An 18,832-nucleotide genomic window follows, 5' to 3' on the forward strand; every position below is an offset into this window, starting at 1 on the left:
TGTCACAGGAAAAGCTGAGAAACACAGTGGGCAGCAAGCATCCAGCTTCATCCTCCACGGGCCTGGCTGAGCCCAAGTTCAAACTGAGGTAAGAGATGGTAACATAAGAGAAAGGAAAAGTCATATAGATTGCTTTTAAAAACTTACTGGAAAGGCCGGGAACGTGTGTGAGATTGCCCACCAGCTGGTTCACTCCCCAAATGTCCACAACAGCTTCTCAGCTTTGAATCCTTATCTCAGTGGGGGCAGGACAGACCCAGGAAGAAGGGTAAAGATATGTAGACCCAAAACACAGGGAACTCAGTCCAGGTTTCCCAGGAGTGGAAACTCCGTTGCTGCTGCTGCTGCTGCTGGGGTGGGGAGCCAGTTCTCAAAGCCAGATACCCTGAGTTGCATCTGAGCTATTTCTTCCAATGTAAGACCCTAAAGGTTTGTTTGCTTCTTTCTTTTTCCCTCCCTCCCTTCCTCCCTCCCTCCCTCATTCCCTCCCTTCCTCCTTCCCTCCTTCCCTCTCTCCCTTTCTTTTTCTCTCTTTCTTTTTGCCTACTTCCCTTCCTTATTCTACTTCTTTTTTATTTTTTGAAGATTTTTATCTATTTTTATTGGAAAGGCAGATGTACAGAGAGGAGGAGAGACAGAGAGGGAGATCTTCCATCCGATGATTCACTCCCCAAGTGGCTGCAACGGCCAGTGCTGCGCCGATCCGAAGCCGGAAGCCTGGAGCTCTTCCGGGTCTCCCACGCGGGTGCAGGGTCCCAAAGCTTTGGACTGTCCTCAACTGCTTTCCCAGGCCACAAGCAGGGAGCTGGATGGGAAGTGGAGCTGCCAGGAATAGAACCGGCGCCCATATGGGATCCTGGCATGTTCAAGGCAAGGACCTTAACCATTATGCTATCGCGCCAGGCCCTCCTCTTCTGCTTCTTAAAGATTTTTTTTTTTAAATTTTTGTTGGAAAGGCAAAGTTACAGAGAAGGAGAGACAGAGAGAAAGAACTTCCATACACTGCTTTACTCCCCAAATGGCCACAATGGTTGGATCCAACTTGATCTGAAGCCAGGAGACTCCCCTGGGTCTCCCACACAGATGCAGGATCCCAAGGCCTTGGGCCGTCCTCTGCTGCTCTCCCAGGCCACAAACAGGGAGCTGGATGGGAAGAGGAGCAGCTGGGACATGGACTGGTGCCCACATGGGATGTCAGTGCCTGAAAGACAAGAATTTAGCCACTGAGCCATTGCACCAGACCCTAAAATTTCTTTAAAACAAATTTCACAGAGCTGGGAGCCTTCTATGGTCACGGAAGACCCGAGAAACAGCTGGTTATTTCTGTACTGAACTGGACAAGGTGAGAAGCTACTGTAAGGAGTCAGACGGGATAGCAGGAGGTTAAGGTCTCTGGTCCCTGGTAAAGTTACCTTTTAAAATGTAACATCAGGGCCCAGCACAGTAGCCTAGTGGCTAAAGGTTTTGTCTTGTACACCCAGGATCACATGTGGGCACCGTTTCTAACCCCAGCAGCCCTGCTTCCTATCCAGCTTCCTGCCTGTGGCCTGGGAAAGCAGTCAAGGACAGCCCAAGGCCTTGGGAGATCCAGAAAAGGCTCCTGGCTTCTGACTTCAGGTTGACTCAGGTCTGGCCATTGTGGCCACCTGGGGAGTGAATCATTGGATGGAAGATCTTCTTCTTTGTCTCCCCTCTCTGTATATCTGCCTTTTCAATAAAAATATATAAATCTTGAAAAATATATAAAATAAAATGTAAAATCGTGCATTTCCCCATTTCTTACCTTTCCAAGAGTGTATTTTCCCCTTGAAGGAGAGCTGAGGACAGAATCGACGTGTCAGTACCGTTTCAGCATTCGCAGAACGCCAAGAGCAAGCCACCAGCCCCACCCTCCCGATGCCCTTCGGTTCTGGACAAGGTGCCCCCACCCTCCTGATGCCCTTCGGTTCTGGACAAGGTGCCCCCACCCTCCCGATGCCCTTTTGTTGTGGACAAGGTGCCCCCACCCTCCTGATGCCCTTTGGTTCTGGACAAGGTGCTACGTCGCTGCCCCTTGAATGAGTTTCTCTTTTCGTTTTGTCCTTTTGTCCCGTCTGACAGGGTATCTGAGACACCATCACCACTGTTTCTTGGGGACCTTTCCTTGGAGCCCCCTCCTGTCACTACAAGAGGGGTGTGAGTTCTCTTTCCTAAATAAATCTTGCTTTGCAAACTAGAGTTGTCTGCAGGAAAATTCTTCTTTCATGTAAGACAAGAAATGAGGCTGCTGCTGTGTTTCGTGTCAGATTCTGGGCAACATTACCACACCTTATCAGGGGAGGCTTGCAAGAAAGAAGGAGAGAAAGATCTTCCATTTGCTGGCTCACTCAGCAGGCAGCCTCAATGGCCAAAGCTGAGAGGATCCTCTGGGTCTCCCATATGGGCGCAGGGGCCCAAATCCTTGGACCATCCTCTGCTGCTTTCCTAGTCCATGAGCAGGGAGCTGAATGGGGGAAGTGGAGTAGCCAGGACACAAACCACAGCCCATATGGGATGCTGACGCTGCAAGGAAGAGGATTATTCTGTTGCACAGGTACCCCCGCCACCACTCCCCCAACCCCCGCCAAAGGAGTTGTTTTAGCAGTCAGATCGGAGTTTCCTTGCGACTGAACTTGAGCACAGGATTCTATCTCTTTTCTCTCTCTCTCATGATTGGAAAGTCAGATGTACAGAAAGATGTTCCATCCATTGGATCACTCCCCAAATGACTGCAACAGCTAGAACTGAGCCAGTCCAAAGCCAAGAGCTTCTTCCCACGAGGGTGCAGGGTCCCAGGGCTTTAGGCTGTCCTGGACTGCTTTCCCAGGCCACGTGCAGGGACTGGATGGCAAGCAGAGCGGCCAGGATAGGAACCGGCACCCATATGGGATCCCAGAGCAGGCAAGGTTTAGCGCTAGGCTACCACGCCGGGCCTCCATCTGTTTTTAAACCCAGAGTGCACTCGCAGGGGAGGGACGCTGGGGTAACTGCAATGTGGCACAGGCTGTGTCCACTGGGCCCTTTGGCACTGGGGCGGGGTGGAGGAAGGGGTGGGGCCCCGGGCGGCATCCAGCAGTACCCAGAGGCTGGGATGGGAGCGCTGGCGAGGCTCTCATTAGTCGGCCACTCGGGGAGGGGCCGAGCCAGGTCACGCCATTAAACCGGCTCTGGTCTCCGCGGCTGCCGCGTTACCTCCCTAGTGCGACAGGTGGGTGGAGCGGTGGTTTTCTGGGGGAATGACAGCGAAGGGAAGACGCTGCGGGCACCGCGCCCGGGCTCCGCTGACTGCCGGCCCGGAGCAAGTAAACAAGTTTGCGAACCTCCGGCACACAGCCGCTCTCCGCGGGCCGGGAGAAATCGTCCCCGTTCCCAGCACAGGGAGAGGTTGGCTGTTGTGGCGGACGGGGTGGGACGGTCCTGGTACGGGGTCCCCGCCTCCTGTTACTGACATAATGAGTCCCTCCTCCCCGTGTATCAGGTGTTTGCGCTGCGAGTTTACTGAGCCTCAACTTGAGTGTCCACGTCCGGCACGAAGATGCGCGCGCCCATCGTGAGTACCAGGCCTGGGACGGGTAGGGCGCGCGGGGATGGTGACCCGCAGCCTTGGAGCTTGGGTGTGTGGCCCGGGGCTGGTGCGGGACCGCCCAGCCCTCAGGTGTCATCTGTGGTGTCCTGGCCTTTGGGAGGCCGCCCTGAGGTCAGCGGAGGCAGGATCTGGGACAGTGGTACCAGCCTGGAGCTGCAGCTGCCCCAGGGTCTTCTCTCTGGGTCAGCTCTCCCAGGGTCAGCTGACTCAGCTCCTGGCCAGCCCCGCCTTTCCTCTTTTTGACCCGGTCGCGGCTCAGCACGCGGCCCGCAGCTAGCTGGGCAGGACCCGAGCAAGCAGAGTAACTTGGAGTTAGGTTGTGTGTTTTGATCAAGCACAGGTCCAGAAACGCTGGGAACCGTGCCAGGGGCGCTGAATGTGTCAGCGCTGTGTCATTGTCGCCATCCTTTCGGTCACATGGAGAGCTTCAGCCGGGTGGGTGACATGGTGTGTGTATCTGGCATATTTGACCCCCCCCCACTGGTCCCTTTTGTTCTAGCCCTCTCTCCCCCACGTGGCAAAACCCGCAGCCACAGTCATGCGATGGATAGTAAAAATGTCTGAGACATTAAAGCCTGGCAGGAGTCCACTGCCTTGAGCCTCAGCGGCTGCCTCCCCCCGGAGAGGGGGTGTCTGCCTTAGCTGGGAGCTGGATTTACGCCGTGAACCCAGGTGCTCCACGATGTGGGATGCAGGGGTCTGAACTGCCAGGTTCAATGCCTGTTTCATGGGAATGTGTTCTTGCATATGGGTTAGTCATCAGGACGAATAATTTTAATACTTAAGTTTCTGTGCTTGTACAAAGTTGCCTTTGACCTTGTTAGGCTCCATCTTCCTTGCATATTCATGTTGGGTACTGAATAGAGTTAGATTTCTCAACCCATCTTTGCCCACAGTTGGAGGAAGAAGTGTTTGTATCAATTTTGATTTTGAAAACTGCTGTTACATGAAGCAACAGTTCAGCAAAGCCTTGAGCCCTGGATTGCACTGACAGAAGTTTATTAAAATCCAATTTCATCATTCCAGATGTTACAACACGTTATGTAGTTTTAATTTTTAAAAAAATCAGTTCTAGCAGCTTCTAAATATTTCCAGATTCACAACCGTATCACTAAGACATCATCAGCAGAAAATCCACCTGAAGTATGTCTTCTTGCTTGGCAAAATCCCCCAAGTTTCCCTTCTGCTGAAAAAGTCAAAGCCATCGAAGTGACTGGGTCGTGTGTCAGGGACTGACTGTACAAAGGACATCTTCCATTTTAAGATGTAGAAGGTGCTGTTTTTTTTTTTTTTTTTTTTAAAAGGAACAGAAATAGCCTGCATGCCTAACGCACAGTTAAAGTACATAAAGAGAGCTTTGTGGCTGGCTCAAGTCTGGGCTGTGGCTCCCGCCCTCAGCTTCCTGCTGCTTCAGACCCTGGGGCCCTGTCATGCACCGGGGAGACCCCCAGATGGAGTTCTTGGCTCCCAGCTTTTGTCTGGTGCAGGTTCAGCTGTGGTGGGCATTTGGGGAGTAAATGAGTGGGTGACAATCTCTTCGTGTGCGTTTATTTCTGCCTTTCAAATAAATGACAGGAAAAATACATTTTAAAAATTTGCAAAAGAAAAAATGTGCTCTTTTGTCTAGAAACCATTGGACCTGGGTGACTGCAGCAATTAGAACTCAATCGGGGAGAGTGTGAACACCTGCCAGCACGTGGCAGTAGCCAGAAGCAGCCCGGCTTGGGCTGGGGTTTGTTGTTGCATCTAGGTTTTCCACAGTCAGCTGGTCCCTGTTTGTCCTTCTCCCCACTTGCTGTTCCCAGGGCACCTCCTGGGGAAGAAGCCACGTCCCCCTTGCGCTGGCTCCTTTCATGCACCCATGGTACCCACGATGTGGGCCGATCTGAGATGTCCCCTCGCCAGGGTTCCAGAGTGCCGCAGTGGATGGGTTGGGAGTTTGCCTTTTCTCCTGCTCCACCTCCCACCTTGGCCTCGCGCATCAGGAATTTGCTGGGCAACTACTGTGTGGGGTGGTTGGGAGATTGGAACTGGCTTCTCCCTGTCTGGGCTGCTTTGTTATCTTTTGAGCTTGCTGGGCCTTCTGGTTTGTCCCTGGACCCTTCTCAAGCAGCAGCGTGTGTGTGTGTTGAGGGGGTAGGGGGTTTGATGCTTGCTTGGGACTAGAACATGGAGGTGGCTCAGACAAACATTCTCCAACGTCCCAGAAACAGGGCTGTGCGGGGTGGGGTGGTGGAGCCCTTGGCTGGGGTGCCCCTAGCTCCCTGCAGGGAGTCCCTTCTCACATGCCTGCACTTCAGCCTGCTTTGTCATAAGTGCCCCCACTCTTCCCCCAGAGACTCTGAAGAGGAAGAAGCCAGCTTGGGGATCTTCACTTGGTAGGAGACGAGCCTGAGCGCTGTCTCTGGATGGGTCTCACAGCCCCTCAACCAGGTCTCAGGGGCAGGGGCTCTGGGCGAGCTCTCCAAATCCACTTTACCGGCTTCCCCTGACACGTGCTGGCTATAACCCTGACACCCATGGGCTGCTCCTGGCTGGGTGCTGAGCGCTTTCTGGGGATGTCCCTGGGGACCAGTCAATGCTGTCATCATCCGGGGACAGTGAGGTGGGACAAGGTTGGGGGCTGGCCCAGGCAGAGCCTGCACAGCTCAGTGTTACTGCTGGAAGTCACAGCCAGCTTGTCCTGGAAGCAGAGTGCTCAGGTTCCTGCGGTCCTTCATACAAACACACAAAACCCCCACACCCTGTGGAGACAGAGGGGGACAAGCAGGGGAGGACAGGGGCGGGGGCAGGGGTGGACAGAAATCTTCCTGAGTACCTTCCAATGAAAAGAAAATGCTCTTATAAAATATATATGTATGTATATATATATGTATATATATGTGTATATATATATATATATATATTTTTTTTTTTTGAGAGGCAGTGTGACAAGAGAGGATAAGACAGAAAGAGCTTCCCTGTGCTGGTTCACTGACCAAACTAGGAGCGAGGAGCTTCCCTGGAGGCGCAGGGGCCCAAGCTCTAGGGCTCATCTTCACTGGTGCGTTAGCAGGGAGCGTGATGGGAAGTGGAGCAGCTGGGACCCAAACCAGCACACTGCAGGCCGCGGCTGTAATGTGTTGTGCTACAATGCCAGCCGCTTTTTGTTGTGTGTTTCAGCCCTTCAGGTGAGAGCAGTTCTGAGTGTCCTCACTCCTCTCCCACTGCCCGCTTCCCCATCCTGTGCAATACCTGTGCTGGCGGTATTGGCAGGGAGTGAGACTGCCTTAGCTCGTCCCTCCTTGTGGGCGTGGGGAAGGGGCTGTCAGATACAAATAGGCTGGGCACTTTCTGGCTGGCCCTCGGCAGGTGACTGCTGCTCCCCCGCCTTGGTGTCCCCACCTGCAAGGTGAGGTGTGACAACCCATTGTGGTCTGACTGCTCAGCCCTACTCTTCCGTTCCCACTGCTCCTCTGGGGCTCTAACTGACCAATCACCTGGAAAATTTAACAAACAAAAGAACCTGCCAGGCTTGGGTTCTACCCCAGGGCCCCTGCTCTGGCCTAAGCCCAGGAGTGTCCTGAGGGTTCTGCTCTCTGCCCGCCCAGCTCCGAGATCCCTTAAGGCTGAAGCATTAAGTCCCTCAAGGCCTCCCTGAGCTCCTGCTCACGGGATCTGGGTGTTTCAGGTCTAGATCGGAATTCTTTCTCCACCACATGCATGCAACTTCCCATCTCTCCTGGGGCTGCCTCTTGCAAGTGGTCTTCGGTTCCTCTCCTCCTCTTTGCTTTTTAATTCACTGTTTTCCTCCCCAAATGACTGCAATGGATGGAACTGAGCTGTTCTGAAGCCAGGAGCAGGAGCTTCTTCCTGGTCAAACACAGAGATGCAGGGTCCCAAGGCTTTGGGCCATTCCTCTCCTGCTTTTCTAGGCCATAAGCAGGAAGCTGGATGGGAAATGGAGCACCTGGGACCCGAACTGGCACCAAATGGGACCCTGGCACTTGATGGGGGAGGATGAGCCAGTTGAGCCATTGCAATGGACCCTCCTATTCACTCCTGAACTGCTTTAGCCAGGCTGTGGTCATATGAACCACTGATGTTCCCGACCCCCAGCTACTCTTCTGGGCTCCAGGCTCCTGTATGCAGGTGCTTCTCTGTTTGGCTGCCTGGGGAACACACTTTGAACCCAGCTGTTCCTCAGCTGCTCCATGTGTGGCCAACCCACCTCAGCCTCCTGCTTGTGCAGGCCCCTCCTGGGAGCATCTGACTCCTATCCTCTGCAAACCCACAGCCAGGGTGTTGGCTGCCCCCTCAGGTCACCTGGAATCTGTGCCTTCTCCCCAGCCCCGCTCCCAGTCCATCTGAGCTGCACAGCATCTCCCCTAAGGGGTGTGCTACTTCTTTGTGCCTGCATATAATCTCAGCCAGAGAGACCTTAAAACTCCAAGTCAGACGAAGTCTACCATGCTCCAGACCCTGAGGGGTCCTGTCCGTCAAAGCCAAGGGCCTCCAAAGGGCCAGCAGGTGCTGCTGCCCCTACTGTGGCATCAGAGGGTGGCTTAACGCACTGTGCTGCAACGCCAGCCGTCATTCCGCGAACTTTTAAGGACTCCTTGTATCTTGGCAACATTTTTGTTTCCAAATATACTTATCTTCTGATTTAATTTTCCATGAGCTTTTGGAAGTACCCTTGTATAATCCATTTCCACTTACATATAGAAAATACATTTTAAGTGAACATGGAATGCCGTGTCTGCTTGCTCAGGCCACCTTGTGTCTTCCCCGTCAATCTGCCTTCCCCTTCTGACGGCCGTGCCTGGGCTGCAGGCTCATTTGTGTTGCTGGTCCTTACTGATGACTGTTGCGTCCCCCACCCGCTCCCTGCCACATCACCCACAGGAATCTTTGCAGGCCAGCAACAGCTCCTCCGTTTGCTTGCTAAGAAAAATGGCTGTTGTGCAGCTTTCTGTAAGCCTGCTTTTATGGGGGAGAGAAAGACTTTTTGTTCTGGAATCCCGTGGGCGCAGTCTCACGCTGCTGGCACTGCCTGTGCTGTGGGGGAGCGCTTGCAGGTCAAGTGCTGATGGGGGCCTGAGGTCTCCCCTGTGAGGAGACCCCCCAGACCCCAGCCTCCTCTCAGTCCTGAGCTGGGACAGCCTACAGCTGGAACCCTAGGCTGGTGCTGGTCCATTCACAGTGGAAGCTGGCTAACTGTTTCTGTAAAAGGGCAGCACCCTCTTTCTCCTCTCTGTAAATCTACCTTTCCAAGAAAAATAAATAAATGTTAAAAAAAAGGATGACACACCCAGTCCTAGAGGGCTCAGGAATATACACATAGCACAGCATGCCTGTGTCCTGGTACAACTCTGTGGACACTGAAAAATCAAATTTCATGCGACACCAAATGATCTCTCTCCGCCCCCCTTTTTTTCTTTTTCTTTTCTTTTTTTTTTTAAACTTTCCCATTATCTACTAAAAAAAAAAGTTGAAGCTGTTTTGAGGCTGCAGATGCAAGCAGACACGAGCTGTTAGGTCCCTGGGCTACTGTGTGTCTGCTTCTGACTTGAGAATGGAAGTTTGGGCTTTCTTGGTTTTGATTCAGCTGACTGTGTGTGTGTGTGTGTGTGTGTGTGTGTGAGAGAGAGAGAGAGAGAGAGAGAGAGACCAGGTAGCTCTGTGTGTGTGTGTGTGTGTGTGTGTGTGTGTGTGTGAGAGAGAGAGAGAGACCAGGTAGCTGCTTTCCCCCTCTGCCTTCTTTTCTGTTTAAAGATCTATTGATTTAGTCCAGATGTGAGGATGCAGTGCAGTGTGCATTTCTACTTCCAGATCAAAGATGGACTACTAATAAAACTGTTAGCTGTACCTTAACAATGGCTGGACTCTCTGCCTTTGTCCATGCCCGCAACGATGAACATGTGACTGTTTATGAAGAGCTATGCTATAGTAATAATATAGGTGGATTCTGTGGTGGGGAGGGGATTTGGGAAGGGATAGGGGAAATCCAAGGGCCTATGGAACTGTATCATAGAATGATGATAATAATTTCAAAACAAGTAAAAATAAAATAAAAATTTAAAAAATGTATTGATTTATACTTGAAAAGCAAAGTTACTGAGAAAGGAGATAGAAAAAGATATCATCTGTTGCTTTGTTTTCCAAGAAGACCCAACAGCCAGTGCTGGTTGGGCTTGAAGCTGGGAGCCAGGAGCTTCCTCTGGGCTCCCCAAGCGGATGCAGGGACCCAAGTGGGTCATCTTCTGCTTTCCCTGACCACCAGCAGGGAGCTGGCTGAAGAACTGAAGGACAGCACCTAGAACTTGAACTGGCGCCCAAATGGGATGTTGGAGCCACAGATAGAATTTCATATATATATATATATATATATATATTAGACTACTATATATAAATTTATATAAATAAAATTTATTTGAATACTAGAATTACACAGAATGAGCAAGAGAGAGAGAGACAGGCTGAAGCCAGAAGCCAGGAACTTCTTCCTGGTCTGTCGCATGGATGCAGGAACTCAAATACTTGGGCTATCCTCCACTGCTTTTTCCCAGGTGAATTAACAGGCAGGTGGGTTGAAGTGGAGACGCCAGGACTTGAATAGGTACCTAGCTGCTCCTCTGCAGTGCCAGCCCCCACAGATGAAATCTTAACTTGCTAAGCCACTTAGTTGTTTTTCTAGTAAGATCTCATGGTGGGATGGGGGTGGGTACCTAGACACTTCCTCCTGGCACCTGTCTTCCCACCGTGTGTGTGTGTGTGTGGGTGTGTGTGTGTGTGTTCCCTGTCTCACTGTCCTTCATTTCCGTCCCCCCAGTGGCCCCTGTGCTGTGGGCTTCGGGTGTGTCCTTTGGTGAGCGTGATGAGTCTCTTGTCTGTCCTGCTTCCCGTGAGGTGTGTGCTGGCTGGGTCAGTGGTCCTGAATTAATATTTTCAGTTACCTTTGATTACCTTGATGTTGTCTTTTCTTGTTTAAGCTGGCACATTGTTTTTGGGGTGGTGGGAGGACAGAGTCATCCTGTGGGTCTGGGTCACAGTGAGCCCCCAGGGTCTGGGCGCCTCAGGCCAAGGTGACCCGAGAAGTGTTCCTGAAGCCCAGGGTTTCTTCCAACCCTCTCCCTGTCTAATCAGAGAGATCTCCTGGCAGTCTTTCCCTTTGAGAATCCCTGAAGACCTGCCCAAACTCCAGGCAGTTTCCCCCCCTTTTTATCTGGGAAACATGGGATTCATAAATGTTGACCCTTGTCCATTGTGCTAAAATAGGTTCTCAGGAGGAACTGGGCATCATGTAATAACAATATGACTTGTCTGTAAACCTCCCATGGAAATATTTTCTCCCCTGCTATATCTGGTGCCTGTTTATAATTTTAATGTTGCTATGAAACAGCCAAAGACGGGCCCATTGGCCCTGCGTCAAAGGCATTGCAGAGCTCTGGTTGGCTCCTCCTACTGCCTGTCATTTTTACCCCCCCCCCCGGGGGGAGTCCTCCAGGCCCTGATTCTTGTCTCTGCAGTGGGCTTGGTGTGGGATGAAGGCAGTGCCTGTGAGAGTGGTGGACCAGAGGTCCCACCCCTGCCCACGCCTCTGTGGTGTGGGTCCTCCCTGTGGTTGGAGACTGAGTGAGGGAAAGTGGGCCGCCGCCAAGGGAGGGCTTTCTCGCTCATTAAGAAGACTCAAGGCGGGCCTGGACCAAGGGCGGGCCACCCTGGATTCTGGTTGTAGTCGAGGTGCCCCAGGCCCAGCACCCAGCACAGGGTGTGACAGTTTCTGTTGGTGACATTGAAGGATGGAAATGATTCAGATCTTTGAAGTTTCCTCAGCGCTGTGCCCTGTGCTCCCAGCAGCCGGGCCCCTCGGAGGCAGCACAGTCCTTGTCTCCCTTTGCCGGCTCGCACCTGCACACTCAGGCCCATGAGCACTCCACAGCCCTGGGCTCACACCTGTGCACTGGCTGCTTGTGCTCACCCTGGCTTGTTGGGCACACCTGCCTTTGGCCCTACACTGTTAGTTTTTATTGCCGCAAACCCAAAAGCCAGATGTAATAAATCACTCAAGGAGGTCTTTATCTCAGGGGCGGGAGGTAGCCTTGGGGCAGGGAGAAAGCGGAGAGCTGAGAGACCCGAGAGCACCCGGAGAGGCACCTTTATGGCCTGGAGGCGGGGTCAGGGATTGGCGGCTGCAGCTGTGAGGGAGGGAGGCGCCAGGGATAAATGCCTCAGGGGAGCACTCGGTTTAAACCTGCAGGTCACTAAGCTTACTTAGGCAGGTGGGCTTTAAGGGGGCCGAGACCTAAGAGATTTACTGTAGTGCTGGGTAAACAGGTATTCAAGGGGACCAAGGCCTGGCGCTGAGTCCTGGTTGGCGGGCTCAGTCTCAGGGTCACTGTTTTGAGGCGTTCCTCACACACACCTGCCCTCTCATCTGTAACTGCTGAAGCTGATGCCAATTCTCTGTCGTGGCCTGAGACCAGGTAGAGGAATGTCCTTAGGATGCCCTTCAGGTTAGCAGCCCCCAGTGGGCAGCTTAAGTCAAATTGCCCATGGCATTCACTTGCCCGTCAGTGTGTGTGTGGGGGAAGGTGGACCACTCTGCACGGCAGCAGCTCCGGCTTGAGCTATTCCGCCCTGCTGGGCTGTGCGGGGAGGTGGGGGGAGGGGGGGAGGGGGAGCAACCCCGCCAGCAGCTCCTCTGAATCCCTGCCCTGGTTCCTAGGGTTTCACGCTGTCTTTGACTGCCCTGTTCTTGCCTTTGCAGCCAGAGCCCAAGCTTGGAGACCTGATTGAGATTTTCCGCCCATTCTACCGACACTGGGCCATCTATGTTGGTGATGGATATGTGGTCCATTTGGCCCCACCAAGTAAGAGGGCCCTGGGGGTCCTGGTGGGTGGGCAGAGGAGAGGGATTGGTGACCCCAGGATGCTCCTGGCTCCCTGATTCAGTGTTACCAGTTTGGTGTGGGGTAGTGGTTTCCCAACTCTGCCCCTTGGGACCCCAGGTTGTTCTAGTAGGGGCTGAGGCGGGGGCATGCATAGGGCTGCCCTATGTTTAGGTACTGTGGCCTTGTTCAGGGCACCCACTTGGGCCTCCTGTTCGCTGTCGGGCAGCGATGGACTTGGTGCACAGGGCCGATAATCACACACATGGACCACTGACTGAAGGTTAATAGCCGAGATTTATTGGTAGTTTCAGGCTTTTGTGGACTGAGGGTCACATACGATGAGGGAGGAAGGCTGGGGAGTTCCCATAAGCCTAGCTATATAAATTCCATCAATTGTTTCCACACCCTTGCCTGGAGATAGCTCTGTTTTGTAAATTAGGCCTACAGATCCAATCACCTGTCCTCCCATGGTCTCCCATGTGGGTAGAGACCCCAAACTTGCGCCATCCTCTGCTGCTCTCCCAGGCCACTAGCAGGGAGCTGGATGGGAAGTGGAGCAGCCAGGATTTGAACCAGAGCTCTGACAGGGTGCCTGGATTGCAGCTGGTGGCTTAGCTCATGCCACCATGCCGGCCCCACCTTTGCTTCTTCATCTGAGGCTGAGAATACTGGGCGCAGAGAATGCTCCACCTTTTTCTGGAAGCTTTTTACGGAACTAGGGTTTTACATAGTGTAGCAAAAACTTTATCAGCAAAGCAAGCGTACATCCATCGGCCAGTTTCTCATGTTTGTGTGACCATGACCCAAATCAGGATCTAGAACATGTCTGTGGCCCGAGAGTCTCTTGCCCATTCTGCCCAGGTGACCGCTGCTCCAGCTTCTAGAACTCTGTGGAGCAGGAAACGCAGAGTCTGTGCTTTTGATTCTGGCTTCTTCCATGTCACATGACCTCCACGAGGGCCTGCTGTTTGTTGAGTCTTGGCTGTGTGTTGCCTTGGTGTGCAGACACCACAGGTGTCTTTCAGGTTGGCTCTGGGTTGGCTGCCTTGAACACAGCTGCTAACCCACGTCCTCCCTGTGTCCTTACAGAGAAACCAGAGGTATTCAGAGTAGATGCCATCTTCTCCACCCCCATCAACCCAGCCCCCTTTTCTTCTTTAAAATGCAGAAGGTGACCCTGCCCTTATTTAAAAAAAAAAAAAAAAAAAAGAGAGAGAGCCTAGTGAGTGGGGCCTGGGATGCTTCCTGCCCCCAGCCCTGTAAGTGGGGTCATTCCCAGTGACACAGAGACCTCCTGGTGACCACACGGACACCCCCCTGTCCTTGGGAACCCTCCGCAGAGCACGTCTGCTCACAGCCCCTTCTCAGTGGGAGGGTTGGGATTCATTCCGGTCCCCTCTGAGTTCCTGCTCCCCTATCAAGGCCAGCCGAAGACCTTCCAAGGCTCCACGAATCCGGAGGCCTTTATTTTGGCTCACCTACTTGGCTCTTGGTAGCTTTAATTTTTTTTTTTACAACTTTCAGAAAGTGATTTTGGCATCTACTGGTTCACTCCCTAAATACCCTCAACAGCTGGGACTGGGCCAGGCTGAAGCCAGGAGCCAGGAGCCCCCTCAGGGCTCCCCATGTGCTTGGCGGGGCACTGCAGCTCTGAGCAGCTGCCTCCCAGGGTGTGTACAGGCAGGAAGCTGAAGGGCAGTGGAAGAGCTAGGACCAGGCCCTCCTCTGGCTTCCCAAGCTGCTAGGCTAGCCAGCTGCTGCTCGGGATGCCGGTCCCTTTTGGTAGCTTTGATGTGAGTGTCTGCTGTTTACTTGTCTCCCAAGGGGTCCTTTTTCTTAGTCTCCTGAGGGCAGAAGGTGGGGGCGGGGCATCCCATGTCCTAAGTGGACGCAGGAGATCGCCTGGCGGCTCCCAGCCTCCAACTTGTGCAGTCTCCACGTGGGCGTCCCCTGAATGGAAGCCTGTAACCTGTGACGCCACCTAGCTGCTTGCGCCCAAAGCTGTAGCTATTCTTTTTTAAGATTTACTTTTACTTGAAAGGCAGATTTACAGAGAGGAGAGACAGATTTTTCTGTACACTGATACACACTCCAAATGGCTGCATTAACCAGAGCTGTTTCAATCTGAAGCCAGGCGCCAAGGAGCTTCCTCTGGGTCTCCCAGGTGGGTGCAGGGGTCCAGGGGCTTGGACCATCCTCCGCTGCTTTCCCAGGCCACAAGCTGGGAGCTGGTGCCTCTATGGAGGATTAGCCTGATATGCCACCGTGCTGGCCCCTGGGGTGTCATTCTTGATCTTGGTTGCTCTTTGTCTAATCCACCAGAAAATCCCGTTGGCTTTTGTTCTTTCAAGTTGACTGTGGATCTCACTGCTTTTTAGCATCCTTCACGGCAGCGCCCCCTGGTGTCCAGGGCCACTGTCTGCACCTGCTTTCATTGGCGCCCCTGACTGGTCTCCCTGCATCTTGCCTGCACAGGGCGGCTAGCACCCTGTTCTCAGGAGTAAACTGGGTCCTGCCACTCTGCTGAGAACTCCGTACCTGCAGAGAAAGCCTCCACGTCTGTGCTGTGGGCTGGGGGCACCGGGTGGCTGTCGCCCAGCACCATGCTTTCTCCTCTTCCCTTCTGCATCTCCAGATGTCATCCACGTGGTCGTCCGGCTGGCTCCCCATCCTCCCCAGCCCCAATCTTTCCGGAGGCCTTGGCTTTGCTGTTCTGCCCCCATCATCGTCTTCCATGTCAGTTTACTTCATTATCTCCATCGCATCCTTCAGGATCCCGGAATATCTTATGCTGTGTGTTTGCTCTTGGGCAGGAATGTGGGCTTCTCCGGGCAGGCATGTGTATAGTTCACACCACTTATCTCCAGCACGAGGCCCGGCACTCTGTGCCGCCTGGAGACAGCTGGCAAGGGTAGGCAGGGCCTTGGGTAGACAGGTGGACATGGTATGGAGGGCTAGTGATGCTCAAGACACTTTGTCCTGTGTCCACGCTTTGCAGGGACCCAGTGGCATGGCAGAGGCCAGGAGGACTGGTTGGCTACTGCATGCGTCATCGAGTGGGAAGGAAGCTTAGCAACAAACACAGTGGTAATAGCAGCTGGCACTTGCTGTCCCTGATTAGGGGAGGCGCCCTGTATGGCTGCCAGGAAAGAGGCAGAGAGGGAGGGCAAGAGTGAGAGAAAGCGAAAAGAGAGTGGGCAAGCAACTCCTATCCACCAATCATTTCCTAGATTCCTATAGCACTGTGTCCCAGGGTGGGGCCAAAGTTGGGGTGCAAGGAAGGCTGCCCAGGTATGCTGTGTGGGTGGCAGGGACCCAGTTACCTGAGCTCTCACTGTGGCCTCACAGAGTGTGCGCTGGAAGGAAGCCGCAGTCAGGAACGGAGCTGGGAGCCAAAGCCAGGCACTCCAACATGGGATGTGTGTGTGGGGTCTTAGCTGATGTCACAACTGCTAACCAATCGCCTGCCCCCAGTGGCTGTTAGTCCTCACAGCTCCCTGTGCAGCGGGGATTGCCATGATCCCCGTTTTACCAGGAAGCAGGGCGCAGGGATGAGGGGCTGTCCAGGCTCACGGGGGGTAGGTGGCGTGAGTGACACTCCGCCCTCACAAGCTGGATCACTGATTCTGTGCTTATGTGCCTGGCCTGGCATTTCCTGGTTTGTCATAGCCATGTCTTTTCTGTGATTGTTTTCTTAATATTTCCTTTAAGAGGCTAATGTAATGAAGTAATGAGTTGGAAAGGAACTATAGGTTCCTGTGTTGATGTGTATTTTTGCAGCGATGTTGGTGGCTCAGCTAAGATCAGGGACCTGTGCAGACCCCTGAGGTGGTCAGGCATGGGGCTGGAGTCTCTGGTGGTGCCTGTGTGTGTTGTATCCCGGGGGAGGGGTGACTGGTGGACATGGAGGAGTGTTGGCTCTGCTCACATGGCCCAGGAACTGGTGCCACCTTGAGTTTTGATGCTTCTAGCAGTTTTGTAGCTCACCTTTGTCCTAGCCCTGTCACCTACCCCACACTCAGGGCTCTAGTAATGCACCCCGTCTCCCGTGAACCTCGGTGACCCCAGGCCTGTCATCACTGTCCTTAGCAGGTGCCAGACTCCTGCCCTTCTAAAATACCAGGAGGATGCCAAGGGTGAGAGCCTTGGCTTCCTTGGAGAGCCAAGCACGGCCGGCCCTGGAATCCCATCATTCCTTCCTGCCAAGGCTGGTCTCTGTCACATGGATGTCACAACAGTAGCCTGTCCTGTCCAGTGAAGCAGGGGCCTTAGGACCAGGCCTCAGTGATTCTTTTAAGATTTATGTCTTGGGACTGGAGCTGTGGTTAATCCTCTGCTTCTGACACTGGCATCCCATATGGATACTGGTCCAAGTCCTGGTTGCTCCACATCCCATCCAGCTCCCTGCTTGTGGCCTGGGGAAGCAGTAGATGATAGCCCAAAGCCTTGGGACCCTGGACCTGCATGGGGGACCTGGAAAGAAGTTGAAGATCTCCGTGTCTTCTGTCTATAATTCTGCTTTTAAAATCAAAGCAAATTTTAAAAAAAGATTTATCAAAAAGGCAGAGTGAGAGAGAAGGAGAGGCCGACACCTTCCATCTGCTGGTTCACTCTCCAGTGGCCTACCCAGCTAGCCTGGGCCATGACGCTGGCCCCTGATGGAGCTTCAAGGACACGGAACCTCTTCTTAGGATGCTTCTGGCCTCCTGGGCCCTGTTTTGCCCACCTGCCTGCCCACATCTTAGCCACCACATCCAACATGTGTGCTTACCCTGGCATGGTGCAGACTGGTTGCCTTGGGAGTGACGCCCACTCTGTGTGGGCAGCCTCTTCCCTTGCTGCCATCTTGGTCCTTGTGGTCGACCCCATATACTGTTCCCCTTCTCTGTAGGCCTCAGCTTTTTGCAGTCCAGGGGCTGCAGCCCTGTTGGAACCCTGTCCTCCCTGAAGGACAAGTGAGCATGTGGCTCGTGTCTGCCTCATCAAAAGGGCCACACAGGTGTTCTGGGATGCACTTTCTCCAGGTCACTCTAAATCAGGGGCCTTCTCCACCAACACCCAGAGACTCCAAGTGGCCTCTCCAAAGCCACACAGCCATGCTTCTGAGCCCTCTCTCCTGGCCCTTCCACATCTCATCCATCCTCTCCATCCCCTGGCTCTGAGCCCCCGTGGCTCCTGCCCAGGACTGATCCTTCTGTTTTTCCCATGGTTGTCCCACAGGTGAAATTGCAGGAGCAGGTGCAGCCAGCATTATGTCTGCCCTGACCGACAAGGCCGTGGTGAAGAAGCAGCTGCTGTATGACGTGGCCGGGACAGACAAGTACCAGGTCAATAACAAACACGATGACAAGTACAGCCCGCTGCCTCCCAGCAAGATCATCCAGCGGGCCGAGGAGCTGGTGGGCCAGGAGGTGCTGTACAAGCTGACCAGCGAGAACTGCGAGCACTTTGTGAATGAACTGCGCTATGGAGTTCCCCGCAGCGACCAGGTGTGTTCCCAGTGCCTGTCCCCTCACTGCTCTGGCAGCACCTGGGCATCAGTGTGAATGGAAGTGGAGCCATGCACAAATCATTGATGGGCACCTGTCCTGGCAGATGTGATGGGTGGAGAGGGTGGGGCAAGAGAGTGGAGCCAGGCAAGTCGGCCGCACAGGTCAGGATGGTTGGCAGGATGGACAGCCACGGTGGTCAGACTTGTTCCTAAGTGTTCCCAGGCTCCAGGACCCTGAGATGCCCACTTGCCACAAACCAGGGGGCAGTAATGGGTTCTATTATCCCCACTTGAAAGACTGGGAAACTGAGACTTGCAGAACTCATCACCTGCCTGTGACCATTCGTGTCATCCATCAGGACTGTGTTGAGTCTCCCTCCTCAGGGCTTCCTTCCCCTGTGGGTCACTGGCAACTGAGCACGGGTGGGATTTGGAATCAGGTGTGTTTGACATAGCCTCATTGTGCCCACATCCTCAGGTGAATCCTGGAAAGCCCAGGAATGTGGTGTTATTCTGAGACTTGGTTTGATTCTGGCCATGCTCTCTTCCTGGAATCTTCCTCCTTCCCGCGAGTGATGATGTTAAGATCTGTTGGGTTGTCTGCTCTCATTGAGTTTGTAAAATTGCTCAAACTGATCTCTTCTCCTTTGGGCACTGTGGTCGAGGGCTTGGACTCCCCAAGTCAGGCAGACCCTGGCTGGGTCTGGACTCTGCCTTTGGCCAGCTCTGTTGGTTAGCGTTTGATTCCCATAAGGAAAACACCCATGCAAACGACCTATGAAGGAATGAGATTTGTTTCGACCCAAGGTTTTGAAACTTCAGAGGTCAAGATGTAGGGGTTGCTGTTGGTTTGGCAGTCTGGTG

The 18,832-nt window shown here is 53.4% G+C and overlaps 1 protein-coding gene across 2 annotated transcripts in view; it reads left to right on the forward strand.

The window, feature by feature from the left end:
- Window positions 1–3,089: 3,089 nt before the first annotated feature.
- LOC101524436 (phospholipase A and acyltransferase 3) overlaps window positions 3,090–18,832 on the forward strand; it is a 32,882-nt gene continuing 17,139 nt past the window's right edge. The window contains exons 1-4 of one of the 2 annotated variants that reach the window (XM_058662885.1): window positions 3,090–3,226; window positions 3,497–3,568; window positions 12,354–12,456; window positions 17,698–17,966. In XM_058662885.1, coding sequence (XP_058518868.1) covers window positions 3,554–3,568; window positions 12,354–12,456; window positions 17,698–17,966 — 387 coding nt within the window. In that variant the 5' untranslated portion in view covers window positions 3,090–3,226; window positions 3,497–3,553. The remainder of the gene's footprint in view (window positions 3,227–3,496; window positions 3,569–12,353; window positions 12,457–17,697; window positions 17,967–18,832) is intronic. The other variant, XM_004596744.3, reaches the window with a different exon arrangement.

The sequence above is a fragment of the Ochotona princeps genome, chromosome 4, assembly GCF_030435755.1.
Source record: "Ochotona princeps isolate mOchPri1 chromosome 4, mOchPri1.hap1, whole genome shotgun sequence".
In the NCBI taxonomy this organism is placed as follows: domain Eukaryota; kingdom Metazoa; phylum Chordata; class Mammalia; order Lagomorpha; family Ochotonidae; genus Ochotona; species Ochotona princeps.